The 19,838-nt window shown below is 34.2% G+C and overlaps 1 protein-coding gene across 2 annotated transcripts; it reads right to left on the bottom strand.

Annotated features, from left to right (window-relative positions):
• Window positions 1-12,149: 12,149 nt before the first annotated feature.
• LOC107896551 (zinc finger CCCH domain-containing protein 44) lies at window positions 12,150-19,704 on the bottom strand. 2 transcript variants are annotated; one of them, XM_041081471.1, is made up of 10 exons: window positions 18,791-19,704; window positions 18,243-18,322; window positions 17,410-17,597; window positions 16,315-17,239; window positions 16,105-16,229; window positions 15,526-15,585; window positions 15,405-15,455; window positions 15,151-15,221; window positions 14,854-15,005; window positions 12,150-14,699 (listed from the first exon to the last, which is right to left on the bottom strand). In XM_041081471.1, the coding sequence occupies exons 1-10, from the start codon at window positions 19,048-19,050 to the stop codon at window positions 12,316-12,318; spliced, it is 4,296 nt and encodes a 1,431-aa protein (XP_040937405.1). In that variant the 5' UTR covers window positions 19,051-19,704; the 3' UTR covers window positions 12,150-12,315. The 2 variants fall into 2 exon arrangements, with proteins under 2 accessions (XP_040937405.1, XP_040937406.1); XM_041081472.1 differs by lacking the exon at window positions 17,410-17,597 and having other exon boundaries at window positions 18,791-19,357.
• Window positions 19,705-19,838: the final 134 nt, after the last annotated feature.

Here is a 19,838-nt window from a genome sequence, read left to right as displayed (position 1 = left end):
TGACAGGGCAATTGTAATTAGGGGTGTTCAAACAGTCAGTTCAGTTATTAACCGAACTAAATTACTATTAACCGAATTACTCGAAATGTAAAAATATTTAATCGTTAACCAAACTGAAATTTTTTGAAATAAATTAACTAAACCGAAATATTTCGGTTAATTCGGTTGGTTAACCGAATTAACCAAAATTTATATGTTTTTGTTTTTTGGTTAAAATACACATAAAACATATAAAAAAATACATTGTTAATATAAAAAATATATTATATAATATATATTATTTATTTCAATTAATTACCCAGTTTCGAACCGAATTACCTGATAATCAAAATTTCAAAAAATCAATAACCATCATCTAACCAACCTAAATTCGGCTGTTGATCGATAAACCGAATTAGACCAGTTCCAGTTTTAATCGAACTATGAACACCCATAATTGTAATATTTATAGCGTTACAATGGAATGCACGAAGTATTCCCAAGATCGAACCCAAAAGAGATCGAGTGATATGGTGAATGGACAATAATTAAGCCTGCAATTAGGAAGTCTAGCTAGCTAATGATAAGTGATATATTAAGCTAAATTATATTCAAAAGGACTGAAATGAATAAACACCAAAATCAAAAAGTATTAATCAGATAAAATAGAGTAGTTGATTAATATCCTTGTTGAAAATTAGCTCTCGAATTAGGGATCTAAATTGCTTAAACTCCTAATTGGTCCAATTTTACCTCTCGATCACCATTTTACCCAATTAGACAATTTAGTCTAATAATCTCTCGACTTTACTAGACTAAATCGGGAAAATCGAATTTGTTCTCAATAGGATCTCCTCTCAGTCTTACCTATCTAAATGTTCCCTTGGAACTGTCAATTGTAGGTTTTAAATTTTATTCGATTTAATCCAATTTTTACAATCTAATCCCTAACCCTAAAATTAATCATTCAATATTTCAATCAATAGACCACGATAAAGTTTAGTTCCTACTCATCATCAAAACATAAAGCCCAACCAATTTCATGCTCAAATGAATAATCAAATAATCACAAAAGAGGTAAAGGTTAAGTGATAATACTATAGAACATCATATTTTTATATGTTAATTGCATGTTTATTTTGAGTATGTCCTACTAATTTGGGCTATTTTATGGTTCTTTGTCTTGTAGGGACTTAATTGAAGATAAAAGGAAATTTGGAGGCAAAAAGAGTGAAATTAAGAATGAATTGGGCCAGCATGCGAAGTAGGAGAGAAGTGGTGCCAAAAATGTAAAGTATGGAAGACTTTTGGGGCAAAAATACAAAAAGAAGAGATTTTATAGCACAAGACTCTATTTTAATTTCAATTATATTAGGATAGTTATTAAGGATTTTTATTTAGATTTAATTTTAGGATTTATTTTCATTTATCTTTAATTATCTTTATTTATTTGTACTTATCTTTTAGAATTTAATTAGGAATAGGCTAGGTTTTCTAGTACTATAAATAGGGGATGGAGTGACACATATTTGACATCTCTTTTTTTTCTGAAAACACTCCCTCTCCCAAAAACTCTGTCTTTTGTTCTCTCCATATTTTGTTCAATAAAAATCCTATTTCTATTATATTTATTTCTTTCCCAAAAATCATGAGCCACTAAACCAATCTAGCCGAAGGTTGTTGAAATTCCTCAAAAAGGTTAACGAGGATTAGAATCTGCGTTTAGCCTTCTCAACATGGTATTCATCGCTTCTCCACATCATGTGGCTGACGCTTCCGTCCATGTCCCTTAATAGGTGATCTTTTTAACTTTTGCAAGGAACGACTGCTTTGTACATTTTTGGAAGGTTGCACAGTCAGTTCGTTGGCTTTCTGCGTCAGAGGTTGGCGAATCCAAGAGACAAAATTGCGTGGTATTCACCGTTGGGAAGAGATGATCTAGCATAAGATAGTCCCACAAAAGCGATTATTGGCTAGAGTCAAGTTCCGCCAAATTTTTAAGTCTAAATTCTTGGAGCTGGTAGTCGTAGGCGTCCTCTTCCACTATAACTAGCTTATCCTGCTCGAGAAGGGTTACTTAAAAGCTAAAGATTGAACCCAAATGGATCGAGACAACCGGAGGCTGGAATCTCGCCACATAAGAAACTCTTTCTTTTCCCAAACTCTGTTTATTTTTATATTCCCTATTTTATTTTTCTCACTTTATTTAATTTCGCAATTTCAATTCGACTTTAAATTCTATTTTTATTTTATTTCGAAATTCTTAATTCTGTCTTTTTTTTGTTTTCAGGAACGTAGGTTTTCTTGGCCAAGAAATTGTCTAGGATTTCAAGGAACGAGCATTCTTACAATCCGGTTCCTGAGGATTCGACCCTACTTCCCCTTTACTGTTGTTTTTACTATTTTATAGAGAATAGGATATTTTTTGTGCTCTCAACGACACATCATTTAGAAATGCTTAGTAAATCTTGTAAAGGTCCTTGATGGAATTGATGACAAGCAAGAATAATCCACAAATCCATAGCCCAAATTAATAGATCGTAACTTTGAATAACCAAAACATTTAGATCTATGGAATACTATCAAGAAAAACCCAAAATAACACAAAAGAACTTTGTACCTTTTTGAGTTAAAAGAAGAAAAGTGTAAAAAAATAAAGAAATTGTAAAATAAAGTCTTAACCTAGAAAAGGAAAAACTTAGAAATCTAAAATGATCGAGGGAATAAAAAGATGATGATAGAGATATCGAATGTCTAACTATTTGTGTCATAAATAGGCTTTAAATAGCCTTACACTATAAATTTTATTTTGACAAAAATTCCCTTCAAAATGTTGATGACTTGAGCTTGTTTGGACACAAAATTGCTCTTGCAGAATTTCATCCGTCAAACTTTAGTGTCGCGAAACCTAGGCTTTGGTGTCGCAACCCCCAAAACAGTTGGCTGAAAGCGGACTTGAGGAGCATTTAGTATCGCGACATTGGCTTGTTGGTGTCGCGACCTAGACCACAGTCTACTTGATCCCCTTCACTTCATTGTTTGAGTTGAAGTTACAACCTCGAGAGCTTGAAGTCACGACCTTAAGGCTCAACGTCACGACACCCTACACTCAGTGTCACGATATCCACAACAGTCCTCTTCAAGTTAAGATTTGGTGAAGTCCAACTTTTTCATGGTGAAGGAAGGGTCAGTGTCACGACACATAGGTTCTAATGTCGTAACCGTGGCCATAGTAGAGGTCCTTCTTGATGTTTTGGTTCAATCACCTCCCTAGATAAGTTCAAATTAACCATCAGACTTCTAGTGACAAAGTTTTTTCAATTTGGTTCTCAAAAGTGATAAAATGCAATAAAAACTACCATAAAATCTAAGAATCAATAAAAAAGAACATTAAGAAAAACCTTAAACTACTTAAGAACAAGCTCATTTAAGTATATGAAAGAACCTAATTTAACGTATTAAATTAAGAGCATATCATACTAGACCTAATTTTACTAGAATTTAAGAAAATAGGTTACTATAAAGAACTAATTTAGTAAAGAGAATACCTCATACTTTATGGTTATTGTTATAGATGAAAGTTGTTATAAAGGGTAAAAATAAAACATAAAAAATTGGTTCTACTACAAACTTGACTGTTACAATGAAATGTTGTTATAACGGGTGGCTATTATAGACATGGTTGATGATACAATAGTTTTACCATAAAGACCTTGGTTAGTGTTTGCTCGATATTTAAATATTCAATCGTGGCTGGTTTCTTTCTTAGCAACACAAGATTATTTGCGTAACGTAATTGTTTGGATTCATTTACCAAGATTGTCAGGAGTCTTGTATAAAAAGAATATTTGGGGGTGATAGGGAATACTATTGGACCTGTTTTTAAGATTTCTTATCACACAAACAATGGTATTATAGTACAATTTGTGAGGATATTTATGTATATTGATTTACACTTTCCTCTTGTTTCAAAAATACAAATATATGATCAAATTCAATGAGTAAACCAAGAAGCACTGTTGAGTGTCTACTTTGGGTTGGAAGGTATGGTAATATAAAAGATAATTATTCATTGCTTGTTAATTTTAAAGAAGGTAAATAGCAAGAGAAACTGAAGTAACCATTTATGATGGATGTTCGTAAGTAAACCTAAGAAGAGAGCTTCAAACGGTTGATGCTTATTGAACAACGGAAAAGGTGCTTCTTGCAAAGAGGCAGTGATTGAAAGTGAAAATCATGGGATGATAACCAGGAATTGAGGTCTAGGTTGCATGATCACGTATTGACGTGTTGACCAATAATTATGGAGACTTTGACATGGTTCAAAAGGAAATTAGGATTTGAATGAGATTAATATGCAAATCCCTTTAACTAGAGAGTTGATGAGACTTTTACGGCAGGTTGGGTGGACCCTTTGAGGAAGCCTAGTTTGAAAAATAAGAGTAAAGGAGTTATTATTTCGAATGGGCCAAAGCTGCAACCCATTATGGCAACGAATCGAAATATAAGCGGTAGGGCTTCAAGCAGATCAATAGGAGTAGCTCTAGAAAAGAAGTCGAGTTGAGGGTTATTGTTGAAAATAATAAACATTTAGTATGATAAAAGTAGTTATTTTTTTGAGAATTTAATCAGTTGGAAAGTGATTCCAACGTTTGGTTCCTTGGAATCTAACTTTTCTTTGGGTGTTACTTTCTCATGAACATGTCAATATGATTCCCATGATAAAATGTGGGAAAGTTATTTTCGCGTGTAGATTAAAAAGTTAAAAAATATTAAGACAAAATTAACCTATTTTATATCGGTTTAGATAAAAAAAAGTTATTGTTTTATTTCTCCTTCCTATTAATTGATTTTCTCTATTACTTCAATGGATTCTTCATAAGGTTTTTTTTCTTCCGATTTTATTTTTTTTCCTAGCTACAAATTTGATTTAGCACTGTATTTGCATGAAATACATTTTAATTTTTTTTGTAGAATATGCAAAGGCAAATTTGAGGAGGGAGAACAGCCAAGGGCCTTGAGCCCCCCAAAATTTAAAAAAAATTTCATTTTAGTCCTCTTATAAATAGAGAAACTATAAATTAATATATAGTAAAATTATACTTTGGCTTCTCAAAATAAGAAAATTTTAATTCAATCCTCTTATAAATAGAGAGATTATAAATTAATATATAGTAAAATTACATTTCAACCCCCCTAAAAATGAAAACAATTTCTATTTATCCCTCCAAAAATGATGTATTATAAATTAATACATAATCAACTTATATTTCCTATTGTTTTACATTCCTATTATTTAATTATTTGTAGTTTTGCTAAGAGCAATACTTGGAATCAACAATTTTTTTTTTATATTCATATGGGTTAGCCTTTAGCTAAAAAAAAGTTGAAACAATTTCTTTATTAAATTTAAGTATTTTTTTTTAAATTTATTCTTTATTTATCCATGATTTTATATATGTATTATTATACTTAGCAAATATATGCAAGAAAAAGTTGAAACAATTTCTTTCAATTAAAATTATAAATTATAAATAATTTAAATTTTATCAATTAAATTTTATTATTAAATATTTAATCCAAATATTTGTTAAGAATAAATTTCATTATAAAAATTAAATACATGAATATTATCTTTTATTTAAAAAGGGTAACTTTGTAAATTATAATTACATTCCTAGGGAAGTAATTTATGAACCAAACCTAACGGAACTTTCATGGAATTTTAATCAATATCTTCTATTAACTGTAACACCCCTAACCTTTATTCGTCACCGGAACAGGGTTACAGAGCATTACCAAGCTTTTTAGATCAATTACAAACATTTCATATCATTTCATGCACATATCAGTAACCAATCATAATTCACTCATATTGTCTCTTAAATGAGCCCTCGAGGCCCAAAATATACATTAGAAACAAGTAGGGACTAAACCAGAAACTCAGAGAATTTTTCGCGAAATTTCAAAATTTTCCTTAGGTGCAAGAGACACCCATGTGGTTAGGCCGTGTGGGCATTCGATGTGAGGCACACGGTTGTGTCCCAGCCCGTGTCCATACCCGTGTAACTCTCTGACTTGGGTCATACGGCCAAGCCACACGCCCATGTGCTAGGCCATGTGAACAGTTTAATTTGCAATAATTAGGTGCAGAGGTCACACGGCCAAGACACACGACATGTGCTAAGCCGTGTGTCACACACAGCTAAGACACATGCCCATGTCTTTTTCCGTGTGGACAAAATAAGGCCATTCCCAAGCCTTATTTCTCACCCAAATTACCTTCCACCTACATAAACACTTAAACATGTTCACCAACCAATTTAAACCATTCAAATCAAGCCAAATTCATGTATTGAGTATGACATAATATCACATATAACTAAGTATTCAAACTTACTAAATTAACCCATTTCACATATATGCATATTGGACTAAATATGCTAACTTAACCTAACCATCAATATATCCATATGCTTTTCAACACTTAACCATTTCAAACACATACCAAGCATGATAAAGCTACACACAAATATATATACTTATACTTCAAGCTATAACTATTGCAAGCCATTCCAATGGCTAGTTCCAACCAAGTATTTATATGTCATCATTTGGCCAATTTAACCTATACATGCCATTATAACCAAAAATTAACTTGCTTTATATACCGAGAAGTCCGAGGGATAGTGTGATGTGACTCCGACCAAGTTCCAACCTTCACGAGCTTCCGAGTACTATAAAACAGAGCAAGCTTTTAAGCTTTGTAAATTCATATAACATGTAATTTATCTTGCCTTTATTTCACAATTTTAAGCATACAAATAAACATGCATCCAAAGCAATTTGGCCAATTGCCTAAACACATACTCATCAAGCATGTTAGTCATGTATTTCATGTACATTTCAAGTAACAAAGATGAGCTCATCGTATAAACCTTTCCATGTATTTTCAGGCAAATACAATTATTGATTCATTCAAACCTTATCTTAACTTATATCGGAACTTTGCCTATTGAACCTTATGAAATATCGATGGACATCGAGTAGTACATACTGAAGTGTACGAATCTGTAATTCGTCAATTCATATTCGGGAGTGCTCATAAGAACACTTAAATGGGAAGCACTCTCTCAAGCCATATAACGGAAAGCTCGTGTGAGCCATGTAATAGGAAGCTTATCTGGGCTTTATAACGAGAAGCTTATAAGAGCCATATTCAGGAAGCTTATACGAGCCAATATCGGGTAGCTCTGAAGAGCTAATAATGGGAAGCTCCGGATAGCTTAATATTGGAAAATTCAAGCGAGCCATATTGGGAAGCTCACAAAGAGCCAATTGACAGAAAGCTCACGAAGAGCCATAATCGGGAAGCTCATAAGAGTTGCGGTGTGTCCACAACACATGTAGGATCACAACCAATCGGGATGCTCTGAAGAGCTATTAATGGGAAGCTCACAAGAATCATATAACGGGAAGCTCAAGAGGGCTAATAACGGGACGCTCTTTCGAGTTGTGGTGTATCCGCAACATATGCAAGACTACAACCATTACGGGAAACTTGTATCCATCGATTTTCAATTGTTCAAATGAGACTTAACATTTATCGGACATTATCGGATATTTAATCAATTTCATATACATGGCAATTATACAATTCACATATACAACATTTAATTCAAACATATAAATGTACACAATTTAGTTACATGAACTTACCTTGCCAATGTTCGCGGTCGTAGGCTACTAATCTAATACTTTTTGTTTTCCTCGATCCAATTCCAAACTTGGTCTATCCATATCTATACAAGTAAATTTAAATCAATTTAATACAATTCAGATTCAATTCCATTCAATTCACATCTTAGGCAAAATTACCATTTTACCCCTATGCTTTTGATTAATTACAATTTCGTCCCTAGGCTCGGAAAATGAAATTCATGAAATTTAATCTTCATTACAAGCCTATTAATTTTCATACATATTAATAGCCACCCATGAATTCCATAAAATTCAGAATTTTTCATGAATTCAACATCTTTTCAATTTAATCCCTTAATCATGATTTCATCAAAATTCTTTAGTAGAACACTTTTAAATACCCATCAACACCTCAAATTCATCATTTAATAACTAAAATGATATGAACTCATCAATGGTAACTTCCAAGATTTTCAATAAAATCAAAAACCAAAATAAAGGTTAGTTGAACCTAATAAAATCACACAAACATAAAAATTTCAAGAAGCAGGTAAGGATTTGACTTACATGGAGCAAGAATTGAAAACCCAGCTTAAACCCTCTTCAATTTCTATTTTTAGAACTAAAAATGATGATGAAATGTCTAGTTTAATTTCTCATTTATTTCATTAAATTTGGCAAAATTTCTAATTTTGCCCTTAGTTCACACCATTTTATCATTTTTTAAGGCTTATGCCACCTCAGCCATTTTCTTTTGGCATATTTATGCCTTAAGTCCCTCCTTATTTATTGGTTAAGCTATTTAATCACTATTTCTTTTAATTAACAAGTTTTGTACCTTTTTCAATTTAGTCATTTTTAACAAATTAGACGTGTAATCGATAAAATTTCTTAATGAAATTTTTATACAACATTCCTATCATACCATAGACTATAAAATAATATTAAAATAAATTTTCTTCTGACCTTGGATTTGTGGTCCAGAAACCACTGTTCCAATTTCACTGAAAACGGGCTGTTACATTAACTTTCTCATGATTCACATTCCCATTAATCACATGTCAATGAATCACATTACATTGGAAATCACCAAACGCTACTTATATGGAGAGTGTTTGATGCATGCACCAATGGGTTGAAACTTATTCAATTAAGTCCACCAAAGCTAATGTCTTTCAAGTCAGGAAGATTAGTTGACTTGTAACATATTTTTGGATAGGATCCAGGTATTTCTAGGTTGAATTATTCTCATACGGATTAAAGAATTATCTCTTAACCTCAAAATACTTGTAATTACCTTATTTCAATTTCGAAAGCTTAAGTTATAATCATTTAAATGAAAATTGCACAAGATAAAAATTTTGAATGTGATTATGACATGAATGATGAGTTTTGGAGTTTGGATTAATGTTCAAATCGTATTGGGTTTAATTTTAAGGCTTAACTTTGATTGTGTATAAATCTAATTATGTATTTATAAAGTTTTGTATTTTAGGGGTTTATTTTTTCCAAATCTTTTAATATTTTTAAATTTGTGTAGTTTAAAGAATAAGATTATGACTAGACCAAATTGTTTGGAAACAAATGAAATGTTGTTTCCATGTTTTCTCAATACCTTAGGTCTATATATATATATATACATGTCATTATGTTTTATAATAGAAAATTGTATTATTGTTTTTTTATTCATAAAATACTAGAGAGTTTTTCTTTAAAGACTGGTTTCTTGTTTCTTTCTTGATAGGATTTTTGCTTCAATTCTTCAAGGATTGTGGAAGAGAATCTTGATAATTTCAGCTTGTTTAGTTCAAATAAATTAAGAGGATTAAAAGCCACTATAGTTCTTTGTTGGTGCAAGTTCACCAAAGGAAGCTAAGCTATCCAACCACCACATTGCCACTCAATCTTTTACCTTTGGTTCCATCAATACATTTTTCCATCTCTTTAATTCTTAAATTTTTCTATTGATTTCTCTTTTCTTTTTCTTTTTTTTGTTGGAATTTTGAATCGAACCAAAGTTCCTTGTGCTTAAACTACTCTTGGGAACCTGCGAGATCAAAATGTGACACTTCCCATGAAGATAGGGGTATAAGATTGCGGCAAATGATTCGGCCAGGTTGTGATAAGTATGAGTGGAGATTCTAAAGGGGATTTTCAGTGGCAGATACTGATAAATAGTTGGAAGGTTTGGTTGGTAGTATCGAAGTTTAATGGACCAGAACGAGTTTGCCACTTCATTGGGCTCCTCATAAACGAAAGACTCTTTATAAAAGATGAAAGAAGTAGGCGAGGACTAGCGGATTATCCTTCGTGTAAAATATATGGTGAAGCCGTGGAAACTAATCCTAACGTTGTAAGAAGTTGCTGTTCGGCTAAAGCTCTAAGGAACCAAGTTCTGCCCACACTCGGTTCTTTTCTTGACTCTGCAAGAATGGCTTTAGGAAACTTTGATTAATGTTGCTGGCATTGCTTTGGACGAGGTTGATTGGTGTGTGTTCTTTGGTATCACTTGTTGGAGACTACAAAAAATCTAGGAATCTTTTGCTTTTTACTAATGAACGTTGTTCTGAGAACTTGTTTTGCTTGGACGAAATCCATTGTATCAGGCCGTAAGAGTGTAGACTATTCGTACCAAAAGGAGCTGTCTGAATCTGCTAGGAACCACCACAACATGGCGGTAAAGGACGGGATGGGAGAGCTGCTGCTGGAGATCTTCGTCGTGGTGGTGGTGGAAACTGGCTGTTGGCACTTGGTACTAAAAATCGCATGGGACAATGGCTCTAGAAGAGTTATGGTGGAGTCAGATAGCATGACGCTTATATTTATTGAGCTGATGCAAGAATGAAAACATGACAACACCTGTTTCTGCTTTAGCAAGTAATATCAAAGCTTTATGCAATAGGCAGTGGGAGCTCCAATTCGGATACAGTAGCAGGGAGACCATTAAGGCTGCAGATTTCATTCAACCAAAATTATATTTCTTTACTGATCTCCATTAGAGGTATTCTGTGAGATGATCAATGGCTTCTGTTCTTGCTAGTATGACTGACTGTACTAGGTTTTGCGGGTTCTTTTAGTGAAAAAAAATGGAGGGTATAAGTGACTAAACTATTAGTAAATTTCTGTAAAAAAAATTATTTAAATTTTGGACTGTTAATTTTTTTCTTAAATTTTGTTAATGAGCTCTAAAAGACGATTCGACAATAAATACATTGAATCAATATCCATTAATAAGCAAATGAACATATCTTATATCCAAGCCGATCTAAGAATCAACATTAGAAATTAGGGAAAAAAACTGTTTGAATTTTGGTTAAGAGATTTGTGACCTCAAAGTTGTTTCATAAAAAAAAAATTAAACTATAGAAGATAAGATAAAAAAAAAACCTTTTGATCAGCTTAGTGATTTAAATAAAATCTTTCGAATAATTTAGTGATCATTTTATAACTTTTTAAAGTTGAATAATCAAAATATAAACTTATTAATAATTTAATAACCTTAGATGTACTAACCGCATCAAAAAAGTCAAAATGTTACAATTAAATTAAATTAAAATAATCGTAAAAAAAATGCAAATTCCAAATTTCAGAACTAAATCCATAATTAAACCATAAAATTAAAAACAAAATTGTATTTTTACATGTCAAACCAAATATATTCTTAACACTAACAACTTGGGGAAATTTTTAAAATGAGAATTAAAATATAAAATAAAATCGACAGCATCCAATCTTTTTCTTTTTTTTCTCTTTACCGTATTATTAAAATATCAAGATGAATTTTTTAAAATAATCCTTCATTTCAAATGTAGTAATTTCTATTTTTTAGAAGAAAAATTAAGATTTAAAGCAAGATATTAGAGTTATTAAGATTAATCAATTTGTGTATTAAATATTTATTTTTCTTAATTGAAAATTTTAGTTGATCATTTCATTCTAAAAAAATTGAGATTTATATATTACTTTTAGTAAAAAGCGAATACTTAGAATCAACTAAGGAAAAAATCTCAATTTTTTTTAAAATAAAATGGTAGAACAATTTTTTCAATAAAGAAAAATAAATCTTAATATCTTTCATCTCTTGCTTTCCATTGCAATTTTAAAAAAAGAAATTAAATCTAAAAATAAAGATTATCCAAACATTTTCACTCTAAAACTTCAATTACAACATAAAGAGAACAGAAAAAGGAAAAAGATGAATATTATTGGTTTAATTTTAATATAAGTAAAATAAATACAAAATCTAAAACTTAAAAACCATTTATTTTAATGTAATGACTAATATCATTTTGGTTCTCTTGATTCTCATTTTTTAAAGTTATCATTGTAACTGTCACTTAAGTTTAAGATTTTAAAAATTGTCTTTATATAAAAATATTTAAAAAAAAACTAAATATATGCATATTGTACGCATATCTAATTTCTGACATTAACCTTCTAATCCGACAAACATAAATGTAGTGAGCCGGTAAGCAAAGGATTAGCTATCCATAGAATAGAAATAATATGCACTACCCAATGATAGCATTTACCGGTTGGTTAAATTGGAGAATAACAGAGCAAATCCCTAATACAAATAATGAATACATGATTAAATGCACGCGATTGGTATGGTAAACAGGAAATGTTACCTAATCAAGGGTGCCAATAACGACATGATGCTCCCTTCTTGCAATAACCACTTTCATAAAATTTACAAATCCGCTGCCCTTTGGGCGGTGATCTGAAAGTACCGCCTCCATTTGAACCACCATAGTAGGATGAGTGCCTATTCGATGAGGACCTGCCCCTAGCAAAACTTGAATCTCTGCCCAGGAAGTCACTGCCCCTCACAGAACTTGAATCTCTGCCCTGAAAATCACTGCCCCTAGCTGAACTTGAATCTTTGCCCTGAAAATCACTGCCCCTAGCAGAACTTGAATCTCTGCCATGAAAATCACTGCCCCCCACAGAACTTGAATCTCTTCCCTGAAAATCACGGTGCCTAGGACTAACATACCTCTGTTGACTTCCCCAATAGGCCAGATTCTCTCCAGAAGTGCCTGCATTGATGCTGCTGTTTTCCTGAAACGTTCCTTGACCTGTTCCCCTACTAACATTCGTATTTCCTTCACCTAGTCCTCTCCAACTAAAATTTTTGTTTCCATGAACTGCTCCACAATTGGTGCTTGTAGTTTCTGGACCAGATCCCCAAGCAGTATCTATGGTATCCATGCCCCAAGTTGTAACAGGTGGTGCAGGAGGTTGCATGTTGGAACCAACTTTGTATTGGTTAACCGAGACATCTCTGGGCCTTGTGTTTTCATTTATTTCAGCACTTGTGGAAGAATGCCTACCAGAACTCTTCTGAGCATCAAGAACTTCAGACTGAGAGATCCTGAATGGCTCAGTGGTCACAGTTGACTGAGAAGGCATTTGTAGATCATTTGTTGAGCTGAAAGCATCGCTTTTTCCGGGATCAGGTGCAGGGCTCAGTCTTCCTACAGGACTAAAACAATCAGGTTCGGAACCTTGAGCCAACTCTCCATCACAATGCATAATTGATGTAGGTGAAGTCAAGCCATTAAGAGACTCCATTGCTTCAACTTCAGCCAAGAGATCTGAAACTGATTCATCACCCTCATTAGGTTCGGGAACAATTGGATCCCAAGCAAATGCATTATTAGCAGGATCCGGGGGAGACGAATGAGTCAATTGGTCACTTCCTGAAGTTGGAGCAGCAGCATGATCACTTCCCATGATAGATGGTTTAAATGAAGATTCAGGCACAAGATTTGAGTCCCACCCCTTTGCAGAAGGTTTTGCTGGAGTGGAAGAATGCCCACCCCATTCACCAAATATTTCAGCAATTTGTGAATTACCCACTAGACTAGAAGTTGTACTCCAGCTAGGACCTGAATCCCGATGAGGAACATTCAAAGAAAGAGACAGTTTGCTTTCATTAGCCTGACCTTTTGAGTCTTCTTGGTTCAACTTTGATGTTGAGGTGGGAATATCTGAGAAATCAATATCCTGATTGTGTTCCGACGCTTCAAGAGCCCTAGCCAGGGAAATCAGTCCTGAATTGGAATCCCATCCGTTCGAAGCATCATTTAAAGGTGAAGATCTCCAGCTTTGCCCACTAGATCTGCCAGATTTTCCCTCAATATCATCTAGCTTTGCACTTCCAGCAATATTTTGACCTTCTGAGGTCTTGTCCATATTCTCACCCATGTTGATTGAGCCATTGTCCCATCTTTCAACCCCATGATCGTTGTTGAACTGATGAGACTGGGTTCCGCATGGTTTGTCAGATAATGTAGATGACGGAAGAGAACTACTCACTTGGGGCAGGCCAGGTAAGTCATTATCACCCTTCACTAAGTCACAGGTTGGTAAAGGGCTTCCCTTTTGCACTGCATCGGAATTGACAACATCTACCACAGGAGTACAAGTAGCAGTACAAGGGGAAGATTGAGAGCTCAATTCTGTGCTCTTCACAGATTCATTGTTACCACAATAATGACTACTTGTATCATTCAGCGTTGAGTTCAACGTCCCCTCAACCTGTTTACTTTCGATCTGAGCCACATTCAGATCAGTACCCCCACTACCATCTACAGCCCCACTCAGACATCCATCATCAGAGGCAACCCTTATGTCTTCAGTTGGTACGCAGCTGTTGCAAAATGACTGCTTCGCTTCACCATACCACCCATCCAGAGCATCTGTTAGGAGAATAGAGTTATCTTGCTTTTCATTTGCCCTCCATATTCTCAAATCAGGAGGGAAATGACCACTCATGCTCCATCTACGTAACATTTCAATATGAAATGGCCCTTGAACTTTCCCATGTGGGTCCTGATAATGCCATATTTTGTCTGTCTCAATATTATTTACAGTCAACTCCATTCCTGTAGAATGTGGTCCTAGGCTAGTTCCTCTGCTTCCTATATCATTCAAGTCATCACTTCCCTTCAGTGGAAAGGCAGGCTCTTTTTCCTTCATAGTGAAGCCAGAATCTCTTGGTTTGTTGTTCTCTACACGAACAAACAGGCTAATTAGGACACTAAAGTTGTGAACCAAGAAAAAAACAAAAAGGTAGCATACCAAAGATGCAAATGAATGCACACATAAATATATAGCAAAGCCACCATACAAGAATGAAGTTAAACATCTAAAAGTGTATGCTACCTTTTTTTTTATTCAACTCTACTGCAACTTTCAAAGACTTGCAGTATTGATTCATGTCTGGATCACAGTGTATATCAGGAATTTCTTGCAGCCTACGCTGGCGTTCATCAGGTGAGTTCAGAAGCTGCAATTTTTCTATACATTCTCTGTACGTGCAAGATGGTCAAGGAACCAACAGAAAAGCTTATGATAAATCCGCAAAATAGTAGCAAAGTAGACGGAATATAAGGGGAAATGGGGAAAAACAAAATAAAGAACAGTCTAAAGGTTAGCATCATATCAAGCAACATAGGATATTCTTTCATGTGTCCCTTCTCACTGGCTCGATCACGAAGGTTAGTAACTCGCAAAATCTCTGACTGTAGCCACTGAGCAAAAAGGTAAGAGCATAAGCACAAAGCACCTCAACAAACTAAATTCTAGAGTTCTTTAAAGGTAAAGAGAAAACATGTAACTATACAAGAACACTAAATGCTCTATCCCTTTCAAAGTGACCACACGGTAATATCCTAGTGTTTAATGTGCTAAAACTTTGCAGCTTAGGAACTTACATCATTTACCCTCACTGCTTGAAGTGCCATTGCTTTCTCCAGAATCTCACCCTATAATAAAGCATAGAACTCCTTTTCAAATGACACTTTGCTGAAAAAAATGAACATGAAAAACACTTACCACAGTAAACCATTTGGTCAGCCCGCATCTTATTCTCTGGTAGAGTCGTTGACATTCATCCTGGTGTTATAACAAAAATATCAAAATCAGAGGAGAAAAGTTATGACTTAGGGCACAACAAAAGATGGTCTAATGTCTGCCAAACTAAGGATGCATATGCCCATAAAAATGGAGAACAGGTCAATGGCCTATAAAGATTGAACTTTTTCCACTGGTAAACAGTTCATAGATTTTACAAAATATTTTCTTTTCCACATCTCAATTTCTTATCTTTCAGCCTATACAAACCCATGCAAGCCATCAATTATACTCTAAATCCTCATTCTCCTCTGCAATAATCCCCTTAAGTATATATTCCTTTTGTCTAGTTAAGCAGTTTTTTTTTTCTTTGCATAGTTCAATTACAAATATAACCCTAACTAAAACTCTAACCAACAACAAAACCCATTCTCTTTTGTTTCGAAATGGTTATACAATCAACACATTAGACTTCCCTAAATGGACTTCTTGTTAATAAATGCATGACCAACTATGGCATTTTATGCTTTACAGAACAGCATCTAGGAACTCTATTGGCACCTCAGTAAATTCCTGATTTGAAATTCCATTAATTGAGACAGCCTCTTTCTTGTCCAAATTTAATATTTCAAGCATGATATCAGTTGTCCTTTCACCGATTTTATATGGTTCAGCCTTGCTGGTACCTGCAAAAAAATGCATTAGTGGTGAAGGTCTACAATAAACAAATTAAAAAGGAATTCAAGGAGCAACAGTTATATAAGTCAATACCAACGACTTGGACAAGTCTATAAAAATCTTGCTTCTGATCATTCCCAGGAATTTTGATCCTCACGAAGGAACCAACAACCTTGCCATCAATTTTCTCAGCATCATCAATTAAATTCTCAATCCAATTACGCTTCAAGTAGATCAAGTTCATATTATGAATATCAACTGCGGCATATTCATCTGGATTAGCCCTTTGTCCTTTCTCATTGACCTTTTTACGTGTTTTACGTCTCTTATCACTGGCAATTATAGGTTGACTATCACTGTTCCCATCAACAGCTAATTGGATAGCAGCAGCTTCAATAGCTTCACCTCTAACAGTATCAATGGCCCTTGAATGGTCTTGGATGAGAAAGTGTGATTCAAGAAGCTTTAACATTTCAAAGTGGCCCACCCTTTCTTCTCCAAACAACTTCACAAGCCTTGAATCACAAATAATGTGGGATTTCTGTCGAGGATCACGAAGATTGTTTCGTGTTATGTACTCGAGTAAAAGTGCCTGAACATCAAAATGTGATAGAACAGATACATCACCATTTTTCATGTGTGCCACAAATTCAAGAAGCTCTGTAGTAGCCCAATTTGTGCCTCCAGGAAAAGGCACCCCTTTCATAACACCTGAGTTTTCAGCTCCTAGATATTCAACATTGTTCAAAAGCTTTTGCTGTCTTGTAGTTTTTCTTCTCTTGGAATAACTGTCACCTTGGTCTCCACAAGACTTTTCCATGTTAGTTCCTTTAGCATTACTATAATTATTAAGTTCACCGGATGAATTTCCCTTGGGACCCATGATAGCAGTTTCCTTCCATGGATTTTTGGCGTTAGTAAGCTCATCTAAACTTAAAGCTAGCTTCTCTTTCAAAAGAACCCAGTACACCTTAAACAGATACTCCCAGCTAGTTTTATCATCAAAATCCACTTGAACCTGCACAGCATAAAGTAAAAGGCCTTTAAGGTAGAAAAAATCTTTACTCTTCAGTAATCTAAAAAGTGCCAATTATAGTAGTTATCAAAAAAAGCACAACTAATGAGGAAAAAAAGCTATGAGACATTCAAAAAGAAATCATCCATTGTATGAAGCAAGGTTAATAATACCATTTCCTTATTGTCTGATGCAATATTTTCAATCAGCATAATAGTTCTCATGCACGTTCCACAGAATCCTTTATTTCCTCTTACATTCACGTAATCAGCATCTTTAGTGCAATTCTTGCACAAGGAATAAGTACAAGTATAGCACATATAATATGAAGCCTTTTGACAAGTGCTACATATATGCCACCCTGAAATTTACAACCAATAGACACCAGAAATTAATGAAACAAAAAATTAATCATTGAAACTTAATGAAAAAAACAGCTTAAATTGATACTTAAAGAATTGAGATAAAAATGTTAGCATATTAACTAATCAAGACGCAAGAGTCCAAACCAATAAACAGACATAGATGCTACCGTTCAATATGCATGTGGTGACTGCATAATTTTATAGCTGAGATAAAAAACGGTATAGCAAACCACTCCAGAATCAAGAATCCACGTTAACAACTGATGTGAAAAGCCACAGTTATCGAATAACAAAAGGCCACCATCATTGCATAATGACATAAGCAAGAACTTATGTTGATGAAAGATGTACATGCCATCATTATTCAATCAGCAAATGCTAATGATATGATATCATTTCATAATTCAGGTAAAAACAGTAATCCAGTAGCTACTCAAGAATAAAGTATCCAAGCCGATGACAAACATGGAAAGCTACCATTTCACACACACGTGGCAACTGTACGGCAGAACAACAGTTACTAACAGCGAAGCAATGAAAGAGAAACATGAATCTAGATAATTGAAATATGCTTCAACTCTCCCCAGCACTTATATTAATTAAATCAAACTAAAAGTGATAAATAATTAATCCAAACATACCGCAGTTCCATTTCGCCTTGGATTTAAAGAATGCCTCATCCCTTTTGATACAGGCTGGGTGGTATGCCTTAGGACAGCCACTGTCACGTAAAATCCCATATAGTTAACCAAGAAAATGATACAAATGCAAAAAAGAAAAAAATAATAATAAATAGATACAAGACAAACAAAAGAAGAGAAGATTAGCACTAAACCAACGTTCTGTTACCGAGAAGACATGATTTCTAATCTATGAATTAGTGCCACAAAATAAACAAAAAAGATCAGCGGCACAGGCACAGAACTTGCGCATTTTTTAACTGAAATTAAATCCAGTTCCATTTTGCATGTATAAAAAGAAAATATAAGCTCAATGAGCCAAAAAAAACAAATAAAATTTGAGCTCAACTTAACAAAAATCGAAGTGCAACCAAACAATGACTCTAGTTCTGTCCTTAATAATGGCCAACTAACTAAAACTTCCTTCTGATTTCCTACATTTTCTGATCAACCAAACAGACAAGAAAAAAAAAGAGAGGACAAAAACAGAAAAAAATTTCCAAACTCACCGTCGATCACAAAGCACGAGACTGCCGCCATCGAAGCATATAAAGCAAACATCTTCTTCATCATCCTCATCCTTCCTTTGAGGCGGTGGCGGCGGCGCCGATGACGACGGGGTTCTCACTTGATTCCTCGGCGGTCTTCCCCGTCTCCGCTTTCCAGCGCTCATCTCAACAACTGTCACTCCATTGCCCGCCTCCGCCGTAGCACCAGCAGCTCCTGGGACCACCACGTCAGCGTTTCCAACCAGCTGCGAATTGTCCATCTCAGGAATCTTCTAGCATTGATCGATCCACGTGAACTCTACACCTTGTAAAGAATCACCACTCAAACTCTTACAACTATTATCAACATCACCACAGCCGCCGTCGACGATGTCTTGTAAACAAGGCTTTACACAAAGCCGTATCAGATTTCTACTAGTCGACAATTTTCAACACCCAAAGAAAAAATAAATCATTCATAAAATGGAACGGAGAACTTTATTATATCAAACAAGAAAAATAAACAAATAAAAGTTAACAGAAAAGGTGAAAAAACCCTAGCGATGGAATTGGGGGTAGGGGGATGGTGGAGCTGTAAGTAGTAGTGGGGCACATGGTAATGGACTGTGATGAGATGTGAAAAGGCATTGTTTGAGACAGCCAAAAAAAAAAAACATAAAAATTAAAAAAGGTTTAATTATCAATTTTACAAAAAGTTGTCTGATAAGAAGTAAAGCTTAGCCAGCACACCTTGTTTACTATTTATTAAACTTTTAAAATGGATAGAAGAAAAAGAGGGACGAAGAGAGTCAAACTTTTGAAGTTGGACTGTTTGCTTGGAGTTTCTAACCAGTTAGGCCAACCCGTTTATGATTTGGCAATGCAACAATCTCCATTTTCCCATTCAAACAGTGTGTTCTCACAGCCGATTCAATGAAATTTTATGGTCCGATTCATAATATATATAGTTGAAAATAGAATAAATTAGGGCAAATTGCAGAATTAGTAATCCAATTATTACCATGTTTTTGTTTAAAATTTTTAATTTACCTACTAACATCTTTGATTA

Source organism: Gossypium hirsutum, chromosome A11 (assembly GCF_007990345.1).
Source record: "Gossypium hirsutum isolate 1008001.06 chromosome A11, Gossypium_hirsutum_v2.1, whole genome shotgun sequence".
Taxonomy (NCBI): Eukaryota; Viridiplantae; Streptophyta; class Magnoliopsida; order Malvales; family Malvaceae; genus Gossypium; species Gossypium hirsutum.
Note: the sequence above shows the minus strand (reverse complement) of the source record. Positions and strands in the feature narration are given on the sequence as shown.

Coding starts and splice junctions, on each gene's coding strand:
- LOC107896551 (XM_041081471.1), bottom strand. CDS start 19,050: ATGGACAATTCGCAGCTGGTTGGAAACGCTGACGTGGTGGTCCCAGGA. Junction 15,456..15,525: donor TGACCAAATGGTTTACTGTG/GTAAGTGTTTTT, acceptor GCTTTATTATAG/GGTGAGATTCTGGAGAAAGC. Junction 15,006..15,150: donor GAGAAGGGACACATGAAAGA/ATATCCTATGTT, acceptor ACCATCTTGCAC/GTACAGAGAATGTATAGAAA.